This window comes from Excalfactoria chinensis, chromosome 1 (assembly GCF_039878825.1).
Source record: "Excalfactoria chinensis isolate bCotChi1 chromosome 1, bCotChi1.hap2, whole genome shotgun sequence".
Lineage (NCBI taxonomy): Eukaryota > Metazoa > Chordata > Aves > Galliformes > Phasianidae > Excalfactoria > Excalfactoria chinensis.
Window position 1 is genome coordinate 76,104,039 of NC_092825.1, and position 19,062 is coordinate 76,123,100.

The following is a 19,062-nucleotide window of genomic DNA, read 5'->3' on the forward strand; positions in this document are numbered from 1 at the left end:
AATGTTAGTAACATACAATTTTTATGGGATTTAAAGCCAATAGCTATCTCTACAAATGGATTTAACACAAAGTACATGTGACTAAGTTGAGAATGTTTGTATGCTAGCTGTTGGTTTAGATCTTGATTCCAATGCTGACTGTAGTGTAATTCTGGCAGGAACAGAGCAGTACTGCAGTAGAGGATGTAGATGAGAAGTTAATTAAAGATTCCCTTTAATCACATTCTGCTCCTGGAAAAACACTGGGAGTTTAAAAGTGCCTTCTGTGCCTTCTCTAGAAGGCACCTTTCCAGGAGTTTGGAGAGCCATGGTGGTTTAGTTTGCCCGAAGCCTTCTACAAATAATTATTAAGTACAGAATGCCTCATACAATAACTCATTACCTGAAAATTCTGGGACAGTGTGAATGTAAAGAGACAGAAAAGACAAAAAAAAGACACAAAAAATATAAAATAAAAATAAAAAGGAAAGAGAAAAATAAAAAGGAGAAAAGGCTTGGACATTTAAATATTATATAAACTTCACAAAATCAAGCTTCACAACTCTGTTTCAAATCAGCTCATTGCTTACATTGCAAAATATTTGTAGCGATTCCTTCCACTGACTTCGGGATCTTCATACACCATTTGGGGTATCTGAAGAGAAGTTTGACCTCTGAAAGCCAAAAAAAAGGTAAAGTAGTAGAGATTCTTTACTCGTGAAATACATTCAGAGCAGTTCCGACTTCTTTTTCTTATGGCTCATCATTCATTTTTCCTCTCTACTTTTCTGGTGGCACCATCCAAACATGCATCTTACAAATTCCACAACATCCTCATGTGTATAGAATTATATATTGCATTTTTTCATGCTTACGTACGTAGCAAGACAATTTCACACTTCATTGTGTTATTTCTTTAGCCTAAATAAATAAATAAGTAAATAGCAGCCACTGGCCAGATTTAATAAAAGTTCTTTCTGTACCTGTCATGATAAGGCCTAAATGCTTAACCTAAAAAACTACCTCTATTGGCAGTCAGGGGGCCAAGCTATATTCCTTAAAGTGAAAAGCTTCCCGTAACAGAAAACATGTAATATAGTGAAGGTATGCAGCATAGTGACCAAAGTGGAAGACTACAATGTGCTACCTTCCAAAAGTAGCTATGGATTTTAAATAAGTGTGAAAAAGCATAGTATCAACAATTTCAATTTCAGTTCTCTAGTACAGGAGAAAAACTATGCTGTTCATGTGAATGTTTCAAAAATTATGCTGAAATAAGTACATCAATTGTGTTTCTTCATTTTCTCCTCATCTTGAATTTAAAGTACTCAGACTGTTTACGTTTATCATTGTAACATCTTGGTTTTCTTTCTTTTAAGGCCACCAGGTCTTTATTTTAAACCCAGGTGGTCTACTAAGGCAACCCATCAGGGAATGGGTGGAACTGAGTCCTTTGAAGGCTACATCAGGATTGCCATTAGATTTCACAACTACTCCATACTCCAGTCTTACTCTTCTCAACCTGCAACCTTGAAAAAAAACAAAACTGAATGTGAGTTAAAAACAAAACTATGGTGTTTTTCCTGTTGTTGTTATTGTTTTTAAGTAGTATGTCATGCTATTAAGGTCAATCATTAAATTGTCTGTAAGGCCAGTCCTGAAGGTTATGTTTTCCTAATATCTGTTTTGGTAACTTACAATGATCCTGACCTTAAATGTATGGGATTCTGGGTACTCGAGTTGATCACTGCCACTTAATTTTAAATACAGAGCCACATTGAGAGAAATGAAGTAAATAATGCATAATATTGCTCGACAGCTGGGATCAAAACAAGGACTGCATACGGACATCAGTTGTCTTCAAAGACCTCATAAACCCTGTGAGCTGTGCTGTGGAACTCAAGGAGCCAACCATATGGCTACAAAGTACAGTAAAGCCCACAGAGTGATGCTTACCACATCCCCTGTGACATCCATTTTACTGACAAGGTCATATCTTTCCAGCATTTCAGTCACATCATGTAACAAAGGAGAGAAGAAGGGTTCAAGATGCTGTGCGATAATAGTAGATACTTACTCAGCACTAATCAACCTATTACTGTAAAGTCGTGTTTGAAATTCTAATGAGTTAACTGAGCTGATGGCTAGTTCCACTAGCTGACACTACGCATGAGTGTTGCTGTTAGATGGATTTATGTTTCATTCAGCACAGGTGGGCACTTATTCTTAAGATCTAACTTTATTAGCATAAGCTATTCATCCTGTTATGATATGTTATAGGCACAATGGGAACCCAGTGAAACAGCCTCTTTTATTCCTCAGATCCTGCCTCTTCCAAGTCCTTGACTTACATTTGCTGACTTTGCTGAAATAAACGAGCATTCATTCCTGATAACCTTGCAGAAGCAATACAACTACTGAGAAGACAGCTGGAAAATAATTCTGTCATCTTCAGTATCAGCAGCACTGTCAACCAGTGCAGGCTGAAATTGAAAGGATGTATTTCTCTCTATTATTTTTTTTTTAACTAATTGCAAGATATTTTGAAAGTATATGCAGCTGAAATGTAATTTTAAAACACTTAAGGTGTCAAAAAGGTTCCTGCTACAGAATAACAAGCAAAATAGAAGAAGCCAACAAGGTTTTCATGTTCTGGGGACAGTCTGAATTGCTGAAAATAATTACAAAAAAAAATCAAACAACACAATAACAAAAAACCACCACCTCCAAAAGCCTCACTCTGTTGTAGAAATGAGAAGAGTCTGCTTCTGAAACTGAACAGAAATAGGTGTGAAATTCTTCATATTACTCTTAAACATCCTTGATTACTCTCTGGCAAGTGGAAAACTCAGTTAAAAAAAAAAAAAACAAAAACAGAGAATATATCGTACGAAGAGCCAATGGTCTAAAGTTAATTTGTTAGGGCAGCAAAAAAAAAAAGCTGAAAACAAGTAGCCAGGCTAATGCCTTCATTCTTGAGCGTTGCTAGAAGAAGACTCTTGGAGATGCATGCTGTGGCAAAACTCAAATGATTGCTTCAATATTTGCTGAATCAGAAGTGCAAATTGCAAATGCCAGGAGAAAAGTCATACAAAAAAGCCCTGAACTATAAATGTGTGTCCTGGTTCAAGCACCATGCGTGCTTGAATGAACAGCAAAAGCAATCCAACCAGCTGCAAGTTTCTGGGACTAAAAGGAAACAGCTACCACTGAAGTAACATGTGAGCCAGTGAAGACTTTGCAATTTGTCTGATCTATAAGAGACTGAATTAACTCTTCATTTTGCCAGCACCTACTGCAGAGCAGATAGCATGATGAAGGAATGTGTAATGTCCACCCTATAAGAAACAGAGGGGCAACAACGCTCCACAACAGCTGCAATCTCTTAATTTCAAGGGCAAATAGTAGGAGCAAATAAGTAGGAGCAAATTGCAGTCAACACCAATGCGTGATGGTTTTTGTCGTTTGTTTTTTTTCACACGTTTGTTTTAAATTACCCAAGCATGGAACACTTACGCTGCAAGCTGCTGAAGAGCCTTCAGGCGCTGCTGAGCCCTCCCTCTCCATCGTTGGTCAATAAACGGAGGCACTGCATCTTTGCCTTCCAAGCACAGATGATTGCCCAGGAAATGGATCAAGCTGAGCATACTTGTGAAAATTGGTACTTTTACCTAATGTTTGTGTGGACACAAAGAAGAAGCAGTGCTTTAGTGATTTCAAAGAGCATTAAAATGATCAGAATTTCAGCTGGTGCTGGTGAGTATATGTATGTACAAACAGTCCATAGAAAAGGCTGGTGTTATTTATAGAGCATTTGGGAGGAGGGAAGAAGAAGGAATACACATGCTAATGACTGCAGCCGGTTAGATGGTACTTCTCAAGTTGTGGAGCATACCAGACTAGCGGCAGATGCACAGATATGTCTTCTAGCTGTTTTCCAGTATCTAAACTTATACTACAAAACCAAAGGTCTAACAGTTTGTTACATAAGGAACTTAGTGTGCAGAAACTGTGAATATGCAGTAATGTGAACTTCTAGCAGATTACCCCATGTAACTCCCTCCCACTTGGTGTGCTCTAGAAACGAAGCAGCATATTCCACTTAGAGAGTAAAGTTACATTATCTTATAGTACAGTAATTTTAGCATGTGCTAAAAATACCTCGATGGGAGTTAGCACGCAAAAAAGACCACATTAAAAATCCACTCTCTTTCTTCTGGAGCACTGATTTCCCTGGGTAGATATGCCTTAAATCTGAAGATTTATGGTTACCAGTAAATCTTTGTAATTGTGACTCAATTATAAGTTATGTGGATACATTGGCTTCTATAAAACCTGAAATCGGTTTTGAATTTCACATTACCCCTTTCATTTCAGTGGGTAGTAACTCACACGCACATAGGATAACAGTGGCATTTCAAGCATATTAAATCACCAGAGTCAGTGTGTCAGATTATGAAGATCTAGGCAACCTTCTATGAGTAACTGCATTCTGGGCATGAGACTGCATTTTTGTTCTATTTCTCTTGAAAGGGAATTCAACTTCTAAGAGTTTGGAAGTGCTTATAAATTAGTATTAGCTCAGCTTCTGCCCAGCCCATTTTGTGATGCTACAGACCAGGAATTCTAAGTTGTATTGTTTTGTATTGCACCTTACGCACTCAGTGATTCATACACTTAAAACACATTTTATAGAAATCAGAGTAGGTCACCATGCCCCTCTGCAACATTACATATATGACATTTACAACCTTTGTGACAGTACATCTGCTTACTTCTTGTGCCTGAACTGTTGGCACAGCCATACTGTTGCAAGGATCTTTATGATGACTGTTCCAGCTGTCTCTGTGCAGAGGGGTGGACAAGCACACACCTCTGTCAAGTAGATATCTATTCACATACACAAGAGCCTGACATAACTAGGTAAGAGATATCCAGAAACATTCTTTAAAAGAATAACAATGTTTCACTGTTGGGAAAGCTTTTGGGGAATTTCTCCTTGATGTATTGGAATGGACTTTCAGAGTTCCAAATATCTGCTTTATAGGCTCAGTCAAGCGCAGTTTCAGGAAGGCTCTTTGCTTAAAATCTAATTCATTGTGCTGCTGCAGTCTTCCTGTAGCAAGTCTGCTTTTCTTGGCATTCTGCCTATATGCAGCCTGTCCAGACATCGATCACTGCTGTCCAAAGATGTGACTGCAGTTCCCTAAGGATGTGCCCTAGCTGGTTTTAAGCTAGCTAGGTTGAATGCTGATAGCAGGACAGGGGGAGAGCTAAGCATGGGCTAACTAAGAGCTTAGCTGTGAAGCTGAGCTATGCAAACCTGATATGAAGAATCAGGATGGGTTTGCAACCTGTAATAGGCTGCTTAGCTGTTGCTACCTAGTAGATTTCAAGCTGTTCAAGTATTGTACCTTGAGCTGCAATGTAAGTACTTCCAAAGGTAAGGGAGAGGGTATTGTGAAATAACACAGTTTATCAGCTGTATTCAAACAACAGCCCAACAACTGTCCAGTTGTTTTATTAGATCTTAATGCCATATGCAAGCTATTGTTGATCAGCATTTGATGGTACATTATTAAAGACACATATATGCAAAAATTACCCAGGATATGAAACTGGGCATTTCTAGGCTGCTGCTACAATCATCCCAGCCAGGTACACCTTGTGTTGTCTTTTATATGAGGTAAAATTCCTAATCTTCCTTCCTTTGCTGTGTAGGTTGTTGCTTTAAGGGAGCAGCAGAGTAAATAAGGTTCTATCCATTTGTGTTCATATTTGTGGAAAACCAGGTGTAGGGGTGAGCTCTTTTTGGCAAACACCTACCAACTTCTCCCTGACAAGCTCAGTGTGGGTATTTGCCTTTGAATGGTCCTTCTCACTTGGTAGTGTGTACAGAGGGTCTGAAAGATAAACGAACAAATGGATGTAATTACACACAGGAGGAACCAGCATGGGACACTGCTCAAGATTCCCTCTTTAGAAGTCTGTCCAAAGAGGTTAGAAACCAAACCTAGAAGGAGAAGTGGTTGCACAGCTGTCCCCCTCCCAGACCCAGGCTACGGGCGGAGACAGGCACCCGAAGGCCGCGGCCTATCCCCGCGGGGGATGCTGGACCTGACCACCCCGGTCCCCCCGCCCCGGGGGCCTCGTGCAGGTAAGGGCCGCGAGGAGAGCCCCGCTGCTACGGGGAGTACCGTGGAGGCAGTGGAGAGTCCGACCGAAAGCCGCCCGACAGCAACAGCCGTCCGCGGGGTGCGGAGACTGCGCGACTGATGGCGGCGGCCGCCTGCCGTTACCGGGGCAACAGGCAGCGCCGGCGGGGAGGGGTCGGACAGCGGAGGCCACGCCCCCCTGCGTGACGTCACAGCGCTGAGAGGGAGCGGAGGTGGCGGGCTTTGTCCTGCCCAAGATGGCGGTTGCTGGGTGGGACATGAGGACTGTGGCTCTGAGTTCTTTGACTCTAGCAATTTACATTTAAATACTGAATTAGAGTTTGAAATGCTGGTTTATGCTTCTTTAAGGCCCGAGGCTTGTTTGAAGCAGCAACACATTTCTTCAGGTAGCAGATTAAATTGACCAATGGAAAACTGAAATAAAACGTGCTGCTGCAGCTTTATACAACGGGCTGATTAATAATCAGCTGCTTGTAATGGCCCTCACTTATTAAGGAGCTTTACAAAGTGATACCTTGCAATTATTAATGGGGCAGCAAACATCACTTAGTAGGCTTTCCTAACATTTCCCATGATCAAGATCTGTTTTCCTTTCTCTTGTATCTCATTGCATAAGAACTTCATAATTTCCACAGTGAAATTTTCCGTGCTGCACATCTGCCTTGAGATGATGAGATGTGTCAGCTGTATGTTGGCTCTTTGTCAGCTCCACCCTCTCACGTTTTCCCTCTTTCAGGTTTTCAAAGAGGACAGGATACAGGTGCCTGGACTTATGGTTTATTTTTTGTGATGAGGGAAGGACTGGATGGGAACTTAGTAGAGAAGGAGCAACGGAACAGTTTCATGACTTGTTGATACAGGAAGACAAAATCTCAGGATGTAGCCTAAGAGATGAGCTGTGGAAGATGAGAAAGGTGCAGTACTGCCATTCAATGTAGCCACTTCTCATAGGTCTCAATGCAAGATGCTGCCATCTTCTTAATTCTGCATGTGCAGCTTGGCTTCACTACCTCTGACCTGTGGGCAATAGCAGCTGGAAGGCTGTGTGGGGAAGCAGCTCGGGAGAGTGGTGTTGTTGGAAACTAACCTGCCACAAAATAAAACATACCTTTTCAGATCGCTGCATAACTGCCTGTGAGCAATCAGAAACATTCCTCTGTTCCTTAGCTTGGTTTTCAGAGAACTTGACTGTTGGTTTTCTCCTTAGCACTGCAGGTTGAAGCATCATTTTAATTCATTATTATTATTTTTCGGTGATAGCTTTTTGGGGACGGGGTGGTGTAGCTGAGCTGGGGTCCTGCCCATGTGATGATTTCTTACAACCATTTGGCTGCGTGGGGACAGCAAGTGCTCAGATGTCCACAGCTCCGTGAGTTACCGTGCAGTGACTGGTGGAGCAGACTAATGCTGGCCTGGTGCTTTACATGTTGCAAATGTGTGGTGAAGTACACTAGTTAACCAGCCATGAAAGAGGCTGAGCTAACTGCATTTTACTTCCTATTAACCTTGAGGCAGGACAGTGTAATTTGCTGCAAAGATGAATTATTGCCGCTCTGTTGATGGACTTTTTATGCTGTGATAGTTTGCTGATGCGCTTGAACTGTAAAACCAGACAGAGAAGTGGAAAGCTGCAATGAGGAGGCATCAGCTGAGAGCAGAAGTTGCTGGGCAAGGAGAAGATGAATTGGACACAAAAATATGATATAGGAGGAGAGGTTGGCTGGATGAGCAAAGAAACGTGTAGAGAATCAGTGCACAGAGGACAGAGAGACGGGGTGAGCAGACAGTTATATACGTGGTCTGCAAAAGAAAATGGGAGACTGGGTTGAGGAGATGAAAAAGTGAGGAAGGCTGTAATATCTCCTTGGTCTTCCTTCTGCCCAGAAAGTTTAGGGGGGAACTGTATTTTCGATTGTGGCTGCTCTTCTGCAATCCACAGGCATCTGTGAAACCTCTGGCAAGACATCATCTGTCTGGCTCTAAGCTTGGTTATGAAGGCATTCCTCTTCTGCTCTGTTTTTAGCAATAGCCAAACAACCACGCTGTTGTGCTGTGATGCGTCGTGGTTGGTTTTTCGGTTTTGTTTTGTTTTGTTTCTGGTTGTTAAAAATGTATATCTGCATGTCATAGCCAACGAAGTTATAACATTAAGAGCATTGTTGAAATGCCCGAGAGAAAGTCATACGTTTAAAGCGTGTCACCGTCAGATGGAGCTGCCACTTCCCAGGCTTGCCACTGGATGTCAGCCTTTCTCCGTGTAGGGGCTGTCACTGACCCTAACTTGGGGGCTCCAGCCAGAGCTTCTATTAAACGTGAAATGCCGATTACATGAATATGGCCCTTGGGCTCCACCCAGATAAGACCCACTATCCATTCCCAGACCGAGCTCCACGTGGTTCTCTAACTGTGTACAGTATTAGTGAGATGCTGGCTGCTGTGAAATCTGTTGCTTTGTGGATCTAGGCTTTGTCTCAGTGCTGGCTCTTGCCCATTGTAATGCATTATATCTGCTGTGGAATACCTCACTTATGACATCTTCTGTAAAAATGGCCTTAGAGTACTGATTATGCTAAATTTAGCTTCATCGAGTTGGAAACTTTGGTTTCTTTTGCTGTTTTTTTTTTCTAAGAGCTTGGTTAAAACAGGCATCTTGAGATAAAACCACTGAATTGGAAAGAAAAGCAGAGATGAAACTCTTTATGGGAGACCTTCTGTTCTCTCTTTCTTTTCTTTTCTTAGTACAACTGATGGCATGTTTCCTGAACTAAAAGCAATCTACAAACGAGGATAGCTTCAAAAGTCAAAGCTCAAAGAAAATGAAGCAGCAGTGCTTTGTGATCACAGTTAAAGGATCCACTCCAAAGCCTGCTGGAAGATTTCTATAATGGCTTTGATTAAGGGGAAGGAAAAAAAAAAAATTTAAAAAAAGCTAGTAAGAGAAGGGGAAATTAAGGACATTTTCAGGCAGAGGGCAGAGAAGCGCAATTTCTGACAAAAGCCCACTCACTCATACAATTAGACATGCGTGCTCATAAACTTCATTTCACTTAACTGAACTCTGGTGGAAATTCTCAGTGATCACAGAATGACTGAGGCAGATATTTGGTTGGTTTGCTAGCCTGGTGTTGTCTACTGGTTGCTGGATTGGTGTTGTCTAACCTCAGTAGCAAGAAGATCTTGACCAAACTGCTTAGGAAACTGGTGAATTCCTAATATTCTCATTTTCTCCATGTAATACTCAGATATATAAATGGCAATTCCAACATGTTAGCTTGAAGTGTTCAAGTTCCAGTGTACTAAGACATCTAACTTCAACAAAAAAACCTTGCATTTATTCTCTCCCTTGCTTTCCCAAGCAGTGGTTGACTGGAGATGTATCCATCCCAAATCTGCTTTTCAAGAGGGTCTGGCTTCAGAATTATAGTCTGTTTGTCTGTTGTTTTTTTTGTTGTTGTTTTTTTGTTTTTTGGTGTTTTTTTTGTTTGTTTTGTTTTTTTAAATAACAGCTACATTTGCTGCTAGCAAATAATTACTTGGCCAAACCTGAGGAGGAGTGGTGCCAAGGTGCTCATCTCCATAATACTTGCCTGGTGATTCCTGTTCGGCCTGCAAGGATGCAGGGAGGGTGCTCTCACTGGCACTGACAGTACCAGCTGGGTCAGCTGATTGTGCCACTTGTCTTTGCTGTCCTTCAGATAGAAGGAATGAAAACTCCCTGAGAGTATCAAGGTCTGCAGAGATAGGGTTGTCTCTTTGATCCAAAGAGATCTCTGTTTATCCAGAAGCTCATGAGTTTGGTAGCTAGATTTTACTTGCTGCTTGATGGATGTTTTTTTACTGTAGCCAACAGTAGTTCAGAGTAGTTTTAAGGATTCAGCAAATGGGGAGACAGTATGTATTTGTGATGTGTCAGAAACTACACAGTGGAGTATCTTGTTCACTTCCGCAACATTTCTGCTCTCCTTGCTCTTTCTCTGAATGTTTGTCAAAGTGCCTGGTCAAGGCTGTCTTCCAGCTAGTGGGAAACCTTTCTAGGAAGAGAGTGTCTTTGCACAAAGACCTGATGTGAAGGGAGTCCCAAGAACTCTTGACTTTCTGTTAGCCACTCTCTTCATCGAAATTAAATAGCTGGACAGAAGTGCTGTGAAGCTGCATTTCATCTTGTATTTATAAACACAGCATAACTCTTCTATATACCACATTCTAGTTTCCTCTCTGTAGCAACTGGACAGACCAATACAACAGGAAAGGCATTACAGCAAAGGTGTGATGATGGAAGGGCTGTCACAATAGAAAGGTGCTATGAAGGAAGGGAAGAAGATTGCTCATCCATATCATCAGATTCTCTAAATGAGGTCTAAGAGAGGTTCAGCCAGGCTCCACCCCTTCACCTGTGCTTCCAGGGTGACCGGTTCCTTTCCCCAGGTGATCAGTCAGTGGTTCAGGCCAGGACTCAACAGTTCCCATGTGCTCTCAAGTAATTAGTGCATCATGATCTTAATCCTCTCTATTAAAACTTTTAAAAAATATATACTTATCATCCTTGAATTGCAATCCACTGGACTGAGTTAAGTTGAGGGCTAGCACACATCCAGAGATCCAGGGGAGGCGTATTAGAAGTGAAAGGGTAAGGCAGCTTTGGCAGGACACCCATGCTATGGCCAGAAATGAGCTAGAATTAGAGGGAGCTTTTCCAAAGGTTGAGGAAGGATGTGTAAATCTCAATCACTAATGTGGAAGAAATGGCTGCATTATCTACATTGTTTTGTAACTTTGCCCAGCAAATAAGAGCTGAGGGGAGTCTAAATGGATTTAGAAGACATGTAATATATCCTGCTCTTGACGAGCAACTTGCAGTGCTATATAACATATGTATTGATGCAATATTTAAGAGGAGTGAGATGCTGGGACATGAGTGCGCACAAGAACGCAGCCAAAATCAGTAACGTATTTGGAAATGCTAAGTATTCCTTCCAGGCTTTCGTTTATCTCCTGCAGTTTGTTGCGACTGTTAAACTGTTTGCTACAACAGAGCTCACATTTCATAAAACATGATCAAGAGAGACTTGAACAGATTAAAGCAAGCAAGATTTGCTACTGACACTGACAACAAAATGGCACTGCACCAGGCAGAATAAAATATTTAATAGCAGCAGGGATGACTGTAATGTATATAGCAAGCAAGAAATGGACTGATACTGATAATTCACTGGTTCTATGGTGGATCAACATCTGAGCACCATTCATTGGAGTAACACTGCCTGATTTGAGCAAAATGATCAAGGTGAGGCGATATTATGGAATATGTTATGTGACTCATCATTTTTTCAGTACGTGGACAAGTAAATTTGTGTTCTGGATGAGATTTCCTGTATTGCATAAGCATGGACCTTAGACAGCATTTGCTTTCTGTAGGATTACTAATCAGAGATCATACATGCATACATGGGGTGTTGTATTAGTGCTGGCTAAGCTGTCTGATGGCTTGGGCTCTCATTCAGGCATTTTTGGCAATTTATGGAGAGGTTTTGAAGGATTTTAAGTCTTACTCTTCCAAGTCATGAGAAGAGAGAACGAAAGAGGTTTCCTATTTGGGAATATCTGCATCAACAGCTGCTGTGGTTGACTCTGTAGAGGAGAACAAAATCCCAGCTTCCTTCTTCTGTGATGTTGCCACGGTGATTGCATACTGAATTGACTGATCTGACTTTTAATATGTTCCATGTCAAGTTCATAATCTAATATATCCAATATATCTGGATGTGCTTTCAGGGTAGTGAAAAGATAAGGAGGCATAACATTAAAGTGATGATAATCTTAGCACAAACTGGAGAGAGATTTTAAGTTAAGTTTATGGAAAAAGAAGTACTAATGTCTAGTTTATTTTTCTATACAAAGAACCAGTTTTCACCAGAAAAGTCATTCATTGCCGGAAACAATCTAATGTGTTCCATAAAAAACATTGGTTCCTTAGCAGAAGCAGTGGTAACAATGCTTGAAATTTCTGCTGTAAATATCGATCAGGACAAAACTTTTGCTCTGTATGTTATTGCAGGAGGCTCATCATTTTTCTCACCATGGATGAATGGGCCATACAGTCCTCATCCCAGCATGAGACCTCACAATCTCTGGGATGTTGTCTGCTGAGCCCTCATGAGGATGAAGGCAGTAGTTCTGCTTTGAAATGAAGCAGAAAATGAAAAGAGGTTGCAATCTTGCAAACTGCTGTCCACCTCCAGCCTCTGACACTCTAAAGATCTGGCTCAATTTCTGGCAAGGGATGATCTGTTGTGGTACTAAACTCATAGAGCATTAAATCTGGCAGAAATGCCTTAAAAGTAATCACGATTCTACCCTAATCGTGTTTCTTTAACAACTCACTTTCCAGTATGAGACCGTTTCCAGACAGCTTTATGTGATGATCTCCCAGGAGGGGATAGTGCAGTGCTGGGCTATGGAATTCCTGCATAAAAGGTTCATGGGCAGTCAGTGTGCTAGATAATTGGGCCCTGACAAGTCATCTCTCTCTGATGTTTGAAGTCCTTTTCTTGTAGCACGTGTAACTAAGTGTTAACCAGAAATACAGACAACTCGTGTGACAATTAGACACAGGTTAATTGGGCTGCTGGGGCAGTGACTGTCTCATATTTACACTAGTTCAAAGACAAAAATATTTCTCTAGATCAATATTAAATAGGTGTCTTTTTTTTTTCAAGACAGTAAAGGGTTAATAGATCCCAGAATAGACACTGCATGGAAAACACCAAAATACATTTATCTCTGCTTCACTACATGGATTTTCCATTGCTAAATTCACCCTTTATGTCATGTTTCACACCACCTCGCTCAGCATTTAGTAGCTCTAGCTAGACTATAAAATAGACACTGTTATAAACTTATAAGACACTGTTCACTTACAGACTTGGAAAATCCCCGTAAGGTTTTTACCCCAGGTTCTTCAAGGTTTTTGCCTCCAGAGCTAGGTCTTTGGATAGTAAACAGTAGAGAAAACTATAAGAGGAAAAGACAAAGCTAGTTAATTTGAAAGGAAAACACACAGTACATTGAACAAACAAAACAATGGCAAGGCACTGCACAGTGAACCTGTGCATCTGCCAACTGAACTGAAGAAATGAAGCACAACACTGAGCACAGCACCTCGAGGGCGCATCGCGCATGCGCAACAACCACGCAGAGGCGTACTGAGGCCTAGGAACTACACTTCCCGGCATGCCGCGGGCTTTGCGCGCAGGCGCAATGAGGCGAGGTTAGTCCCGGAAACGGAGCTCGTTGCAGGCCCCGTGTCTCTAGTAGGCCGCGACAGTAGCGAGCCGCTCGCCATGTCGACGGTAGCGGCTGCCAGCTGCGACTCCAAGGGCGCTGGGGAGACGCGGGACGAGAAGAAGCCGCTGAAGCCCTGCTGCGCCTGTCCAGAGACCAAGAAGGCGCGGGACGCCTGGTGAGTGGCCCGGCCGCGGCCTCGGGCAGCCTGGGCGCGCCGTTAGGGCTTGACGTGTGGCGGCCTGCTGTAATGGAGGGCGGGGACCGGCCGCTGTAGCTGCCTGGGCTTCGGTGCTGCTGGCTCTGCGAAAGTCAGGGGTGTGCGTGTCCAGGTCCCCGTGAGAAAAGGGGGTTCGGTGAAAGTCTTGTGTCAGATGAAGCTTCCGTGTGTGGCTGACGCTTCTAGTCGGGCTTACCGTAACCAAGCTAAAACGGTGAAGAGTATAATGTATTTTAGTACGCCCAGTTTGTGCTTCTGGCAGTGGAATCCTCGCCCATGGGGAGAGGAAGTGCACTACAAGCCGCCAGAGAGCGAGTCTGAACTGGTTTTATGGTGTGTGCTGCACTGTAGTGACGGCGGCTTCCTGCTGCTATTTGAATACGTTATGGGCAATGGGATGGGTGACTAATATTGGAAGTTACTGTCTGTGATAATGTGCTTGTTTTTGTTTTTAATACGTAGATGGACTTTTTTATGTTTCTCTTCCCCCTTTCCCCCCCCCCTTTTTTTTTTCTTCCCCACAAAATCCCTAAAAACCATCAAAAACTGGACTAAACCATTGTTTATTGGTAAAGCCAGTCTAATTTGCCTTGTACTGTAGAAACCTTGTCCCTCTCCTTACTGAATGATTTGAGAATTTGCTGTCAAGATGAGCAACCCAACAAAGTATAAAATCCCAGTAGACCTGCACACTGTGGACACTGTTAGTGCTACCCTAGACAGGATAGGCAAAAAAATCTCTGGAGCCTAATTGTTACTTATTTATTTTTAATTGTCCCCAACAGCTTGTCAGCTGTGTGGTTTTGACTAATAGTAGGATAACGTTCTGTTGCTGAGCCTTGGAAATCTTTTTGTTTTGCAGCATCATTGAGAAGGGGGAAGAAAACTGCAGGCATTTAATTGAAGCTCACAAAGAGTGTATGAGAGCTCTGGGCTTTAAGATATGAGTGGGATGAGCAAGATGATGTGTGTGGTGAGTATAACCTACAGAAGTGCATTCACTGCTTGGTTTCTGCCTCTAAAGTATCCTGGTGTCTCAGCTGGTGCCGCTGGAAAGTACAGGGTACTGTCCATGATGACAAAGGGCAAATCTTCCATAAAAGAGGGAAGGCCAAGTAAATCTTATTGACCCTGGAGTAACTGCTTCTCTCCTTGTGAGGGTGATGAAGCCTTCTGAGAGCACTCTTGAATGGTGAAGTTTGATTCTGCCTCTCTTCTCTTTCAAGAAATCCAGAGTTCATTTTAGATTTCTAATGGTAGGACACTGTGTTTAGTTCATGCCCCTCCTTCATCCAAAAGTCACATAGAGGGGGAAAACCTGTTCTCGCCTCATATTGTTTGGAAATGGACTTACCTCACTCTGGAGTTCAGAAAGAAACTCTGGAACCAGTTTAAAAGCAGAGTAGGACTGTTTGTATAGGATACTCTTAATGTCTGGAAACTGTTAAACTGTCCCTTGATATCCTGTGGGAATCCATGTTTAACGAAGCTGTCTTTCCTCCCTTTTCTAGATGATGACTGTTGTGTGATCGGTGTACTGGAAGGCTGGAAAATAAGCTATTTCTGAAAGTTGCTTCAAAGGACAAATACGATAAAAGAACCTATTTATAATGAGTCTTTAATGCTAAACTGTGTATCACATCTGCAGCTTTTCCACTGTTACCTCTTTATTGCTGCTGTAGAAAATATATATTTTTCCCTCTTAATAAAAGTCTAAAAATGACCAGTGATCCTGACTTCTGGTTTTTTGTTTGTTTTCAGTAAAAAGGGAAATAAATGGCTTTGGTTATTGAAAACACTGAGCTATAGGAATGGAGAGCATGAGAATAGCTTTAATTGAAATGAGAGCAGGGATCAGTCAGACCTGGCTGAACAGGTGGGCCTTCAGTGTGGCTTTTCTGTCTGATGCAAATTGAGAAATCATGCTAGCTTTTAGCAAAGTCAGGCTGAGGCTTGTCGGGGAGCTTGTAACTCTAAGTGTAACTATTTCTGCAAAGACTTCTGCAGTCTTAGGAAACAAACTTTCCTTAGAATCAAAACTAAGTTTACTTTCCCCTACTGAAAAGTAGAACCAATTGGCTCTAAGGTAGTATAATTGGTTATTTCCTCCTGCTGAGCTTTCTTTTCAGAAACTGAAGATAAGAAATCTATGCTTTGTCTTGATTGCTGTTGCAGGTGTGTGTGTAGTAGTGATCCATTCTCTGTGTGCTGGGGGTTGCATAATCTGATGCTAGCAGCAATGAGCCCACAACCAGTGTTAAGTGGCACTTGGTATTCTCTCTGTTGAGACTTGCAGATTGTGAGAGGAATTCAGACTGCTTTCTACAGTGTTTCATAAGCAAAGGACAGAGGCCCTGTGACGCTGTATCCTGTGTGGAAATGGTGCCACAGAGTAAAAAGCTGGGCAGGGGAGAACAGAATGCTGTTGTAATTAAGTGTTGTTGGTAATGCACTATGGAATAAATTGAAAACAATGGTCTAACTATTCCCTCTCTGACTTTAGGCCATCGAGGTCTTAGTGTCCACAATGCAGGTGATTAGACTTCTTTTCAGATTACGAGGTCACTAGTGAACCTGTATACATCCCGAGGAGAACAACCGGTAGTGTAGCTGCTGCGGGATCTGAGACTGATAATCTCTTGGTGCTGGGCTGCTTCTTAAGGATGGAGGATAATGCTAAGTACACAGATCTATTTGCCAAACATATAATGCACCTGGTTTGCATCATCACCTGTTCCTGAGTGTTAAATGCTACTGAATGAGTTCTTTATAGGTGAGAAGTCAGTAGGAACCATTGACGTGCTGCTGATTTCAGAGCTGAAGAGCTTGACACGTCTATTTTTCTTCCTCACGTGCTCATTTGTTGTAGTGCCTACGTGTCTTCTTTCAGTAAGGAGTTTTGATGCTGCTCAAGTATCTTATTATTTTCTCTCTTGATTCCAAATTGTTTTGAGCTTGATATCTCCCTTCTAGTGTTTGTTTAGCTTTTCCCCTTGAGTCAGTATTGGCTTATGCACTCTCAGCTTGGATGAATCTCATCATCTCTAGATGGGATGGCGTGTGTTCCAATTCTAGGCAATGCATTAGAATAAAATCTTGTTTCAGAAAACTAAGGAAGTTCTTTAAGCTCTTGTTGGATGGAAAACTGAACATGCCGTGAAGATGGCCACTGTATTAATGCAGAAAGCAAAGTTTGGGCCTTGGTGTTTCAGTCATTTTGCAGTGGTTGCCAGACACCTCTACAAGCACTGATCCAAACAAATGCTCGAAGCAACCTCAGCAGCTCAGGCACTCTTGCACACTGCCATTCAGGACTCTTCATTCTGTATCTTCAATGATACAGGCCTTGATTTGTACATGTTACAGTACTAGTATAAGAAGTCAGGGCTTGACCCCAGCTGAATGTCACAATACTGTATAGGAAGTCCAGCCCTGGGATATGCTCCTTGCAATCCCAATGGCTGCAGTTACTGACATCAGTGTTTTTTTTTCCTCTAAGTGAGATGTGTCCTGGAAGATATCAGGAGCAGCACTTTCTTTGTCCTAAGGAGTAGTTAACTTTGGGTACCTGGGTATCTCCTAGTGCAAGAATTTACCTGAGCTAAAATGTGTTGTTTTTTTCTCTTTTTTGGTCCCTTTCTTTGGTAATGCTGCAGAAGTTTTTTGATAGTACAGAAAGGCAGGAGAAATTGTGACCCACGATTACATGCAGGAATGGGATCTACCAGAAAGAAAAGGAAGAACTGGGAGGTGTTTAACAAACTGCGTTGAAGCTGGGCTCTGAAGTGAACCAGTTATTCAGATGAGGCAGATCTAGAGGTAATCTTACTGCAGCTTTGCTTTTCAGAGTGCTTCTTCAAACACAGTTCAGCATTGTTACTTGCAGCAGTTCATTTTTGTCTTGCATATCTTATGTAATGTATCTTAAGTACTCCCAGTCTTGATATTACAATTCCCCTTTGCATCAAATGCCAGCTTGCCCTACAAAAAAGTGTTCCTTATAATATTGTTTTTGCAGAGGCCATAATGCAGTTGTTCTCAACAATAGCTTGTGTATCGTGGATGTGACAATGGCGGGGAAAACAGAACTTGGCTCCCGGTACTGTTGTAATACTTTGGCTGTAATATCATCCTTCCCTCTCTACAAAGGGGCCAAAGATACCTCTTGCAGCTGAGCTTTGTTATGTCTTGGTAGAATTTCTGTCTTAACTAAAGAACCACAGAGACAAGTTTCCCTGCATCACTTCACCCTGTTTCTGTCTGGATTGTACTCACCCCCCTGGGTGAAGCTTTATTTGTGTTATTTCCTTACCATGTGGCAACTGGTCAGGGTACCTTTGCTGCTCTCAGGAATGGTTCAGCACTGTGTTGCACATAGACTAGTAATTGCAGAGAGCATTTGTGCCAGCTAAGACCATGATATGTTCTTGAAGGCTTTCGTGAAGCATTGCTTGTGCCTCACCCAGTTGATAGTGTTATCCTAGAGGGCTATTAGTGGCAGAGCTGATTGTGTTTCTTTAAATGAATGATGCCTATGGGAATGGCATGTTAGGCAGGGCAGCTGCAAGCTCATCCTGAAACACAACCACCCTTGGAAACCCTATCCCTACCCCACTGACCCATGCAGGCCGACTTCATACTGTTGACTGACCGTGCTGGTTGCGTCAATGCCTGAAATGTTACTGCTTCCTGGCACAGGGGTGGATCCTGCTGGTGTGATTGATAATGTGTTACTCGAAGCAGGGGAAAAGCTGCATTTACACATCCTACCCGTGGCTGACAACATAGGCCTGTTACTCATGGAGTGAAAGAATCCTTGCTCAGTTGGGATGTCCATGCAAAGCACGCTTCCACGTGCCTGGAACTTTTAGACAATAGAATCTCTTCACAACAGATAAAGCTGTGTCCCAACAGCTCACTGTCTTTAGCTCTATCCCTTGCACTTACAATTGTGCTCTGGTGCTGTACCTCAAGCCTTAGGTCTGAAATGCTCTGCTCATGGAGAGGCTGTGTTGCAGAGCCCATTGCTGGAAAATAATGTCCTATGGAACAGTCTCTCTTCTGTTGAAATCCTGGCACCGCTGCCTGTCGCAGCAGAAGGAGACAACCTTTCTCCTTTTTTGTTCCGTGTGAGGGTCACTCTCTTGTAAGAGCACAGCACAGTGCTGAGCCCTGCAGATGCCTGGAGTTCTCAGTGATAAACCCCGTTGCTCTCCCTCTCCTTTCCCCTCGTTGCACTGGACTTATCTGGGTGCCTGAGTTATGTTAAGTGGCGGGTGCGTGCCTGTTCTCCATTCCCCTTGCTGCTTTTGCTCCTTGGATTTCAATTCCAAACATGGTTATCCCTCTGGGGTCCCTCTCCTCGCTGCTGCCAAGTGATAGACGTACCAAATCCAACCCGGCCGC

At 42.5% G+C, this 19,062-nt stretch overlaps 2 protein-coding genes across 2 annotated transcripts in view; one reads left to right on the forward strand and one right to left on the reverse strand.

Annotated features, from left to right (window-relative positions):
- CFAP91 (cilia and flagella associated protein 91) overlaps positions 1–13,497 on the reverse strand; it is a 34,685-nt gene extending 21,188 nt beyond the window's left edge. The window contains exons 1-5 of the mRNA XM_072336758.1: positions 13,376–13,497; positions 6,177–6,442; positions 5,806–5,882; positions 3,496–3,650; positions 570–653 (exon numbers count right to left, since the gene is read on the reverse strand). Coding sequence (XP_072192859.1) covers positions 570–653; positions 3,496–3,650; positions 5,806–5,882; positions 6,177–6,442; positions 13,376–13,497 — 704 coding nt within the window. The remainder of the gene's footprint in view (positions 1–569; positions 654–3,495; positions 3,651–5,805; positions 5,883–6,176; positions 6,443–13,375) is intronic.
- On the forward strand, positions 13,395–15,386 carry COX17 (cytochrome c oxidase copper chaperone COX17). The gene is made up of 3 exons (XM_072352372.1): positions 13,395–13,614; positions 14,519–14,629; positions 15,168–15,386. Exons 1-2 carry the CDS (start codon positions 13,496–13,498, stop codon positions 14,601–14,603), a joined length of 204 nt encoding a protein of 67 aa, XP_072208473.1. The 5' UTR covers positions 13,395–13,495; the 3' UTR covers positions 14,604–14,629; positions 15,168–15,386.
- The last annotated feature ends 3,676 nt before the right edge of the window (positions 15,387–19,062 follow it).

Excerpts from the sequence above, each read along its gene's own strand:
- COX17 (XM_072352372.1), top strand. The coding sequence starts at position 13,496 with ATGTCGACGGTAGCGGCTGCCAGCTGCGACTCCAAGGGCGCTGGGGAG. Across the intron at positions 13,615-14,518 it reads AAGAAGGCGCGGGACGCCTG|CATCATTGAGAAGGGGGAAG; the intron begins GTGAGTGGCCCG and ends TTTGTTTTGCAG.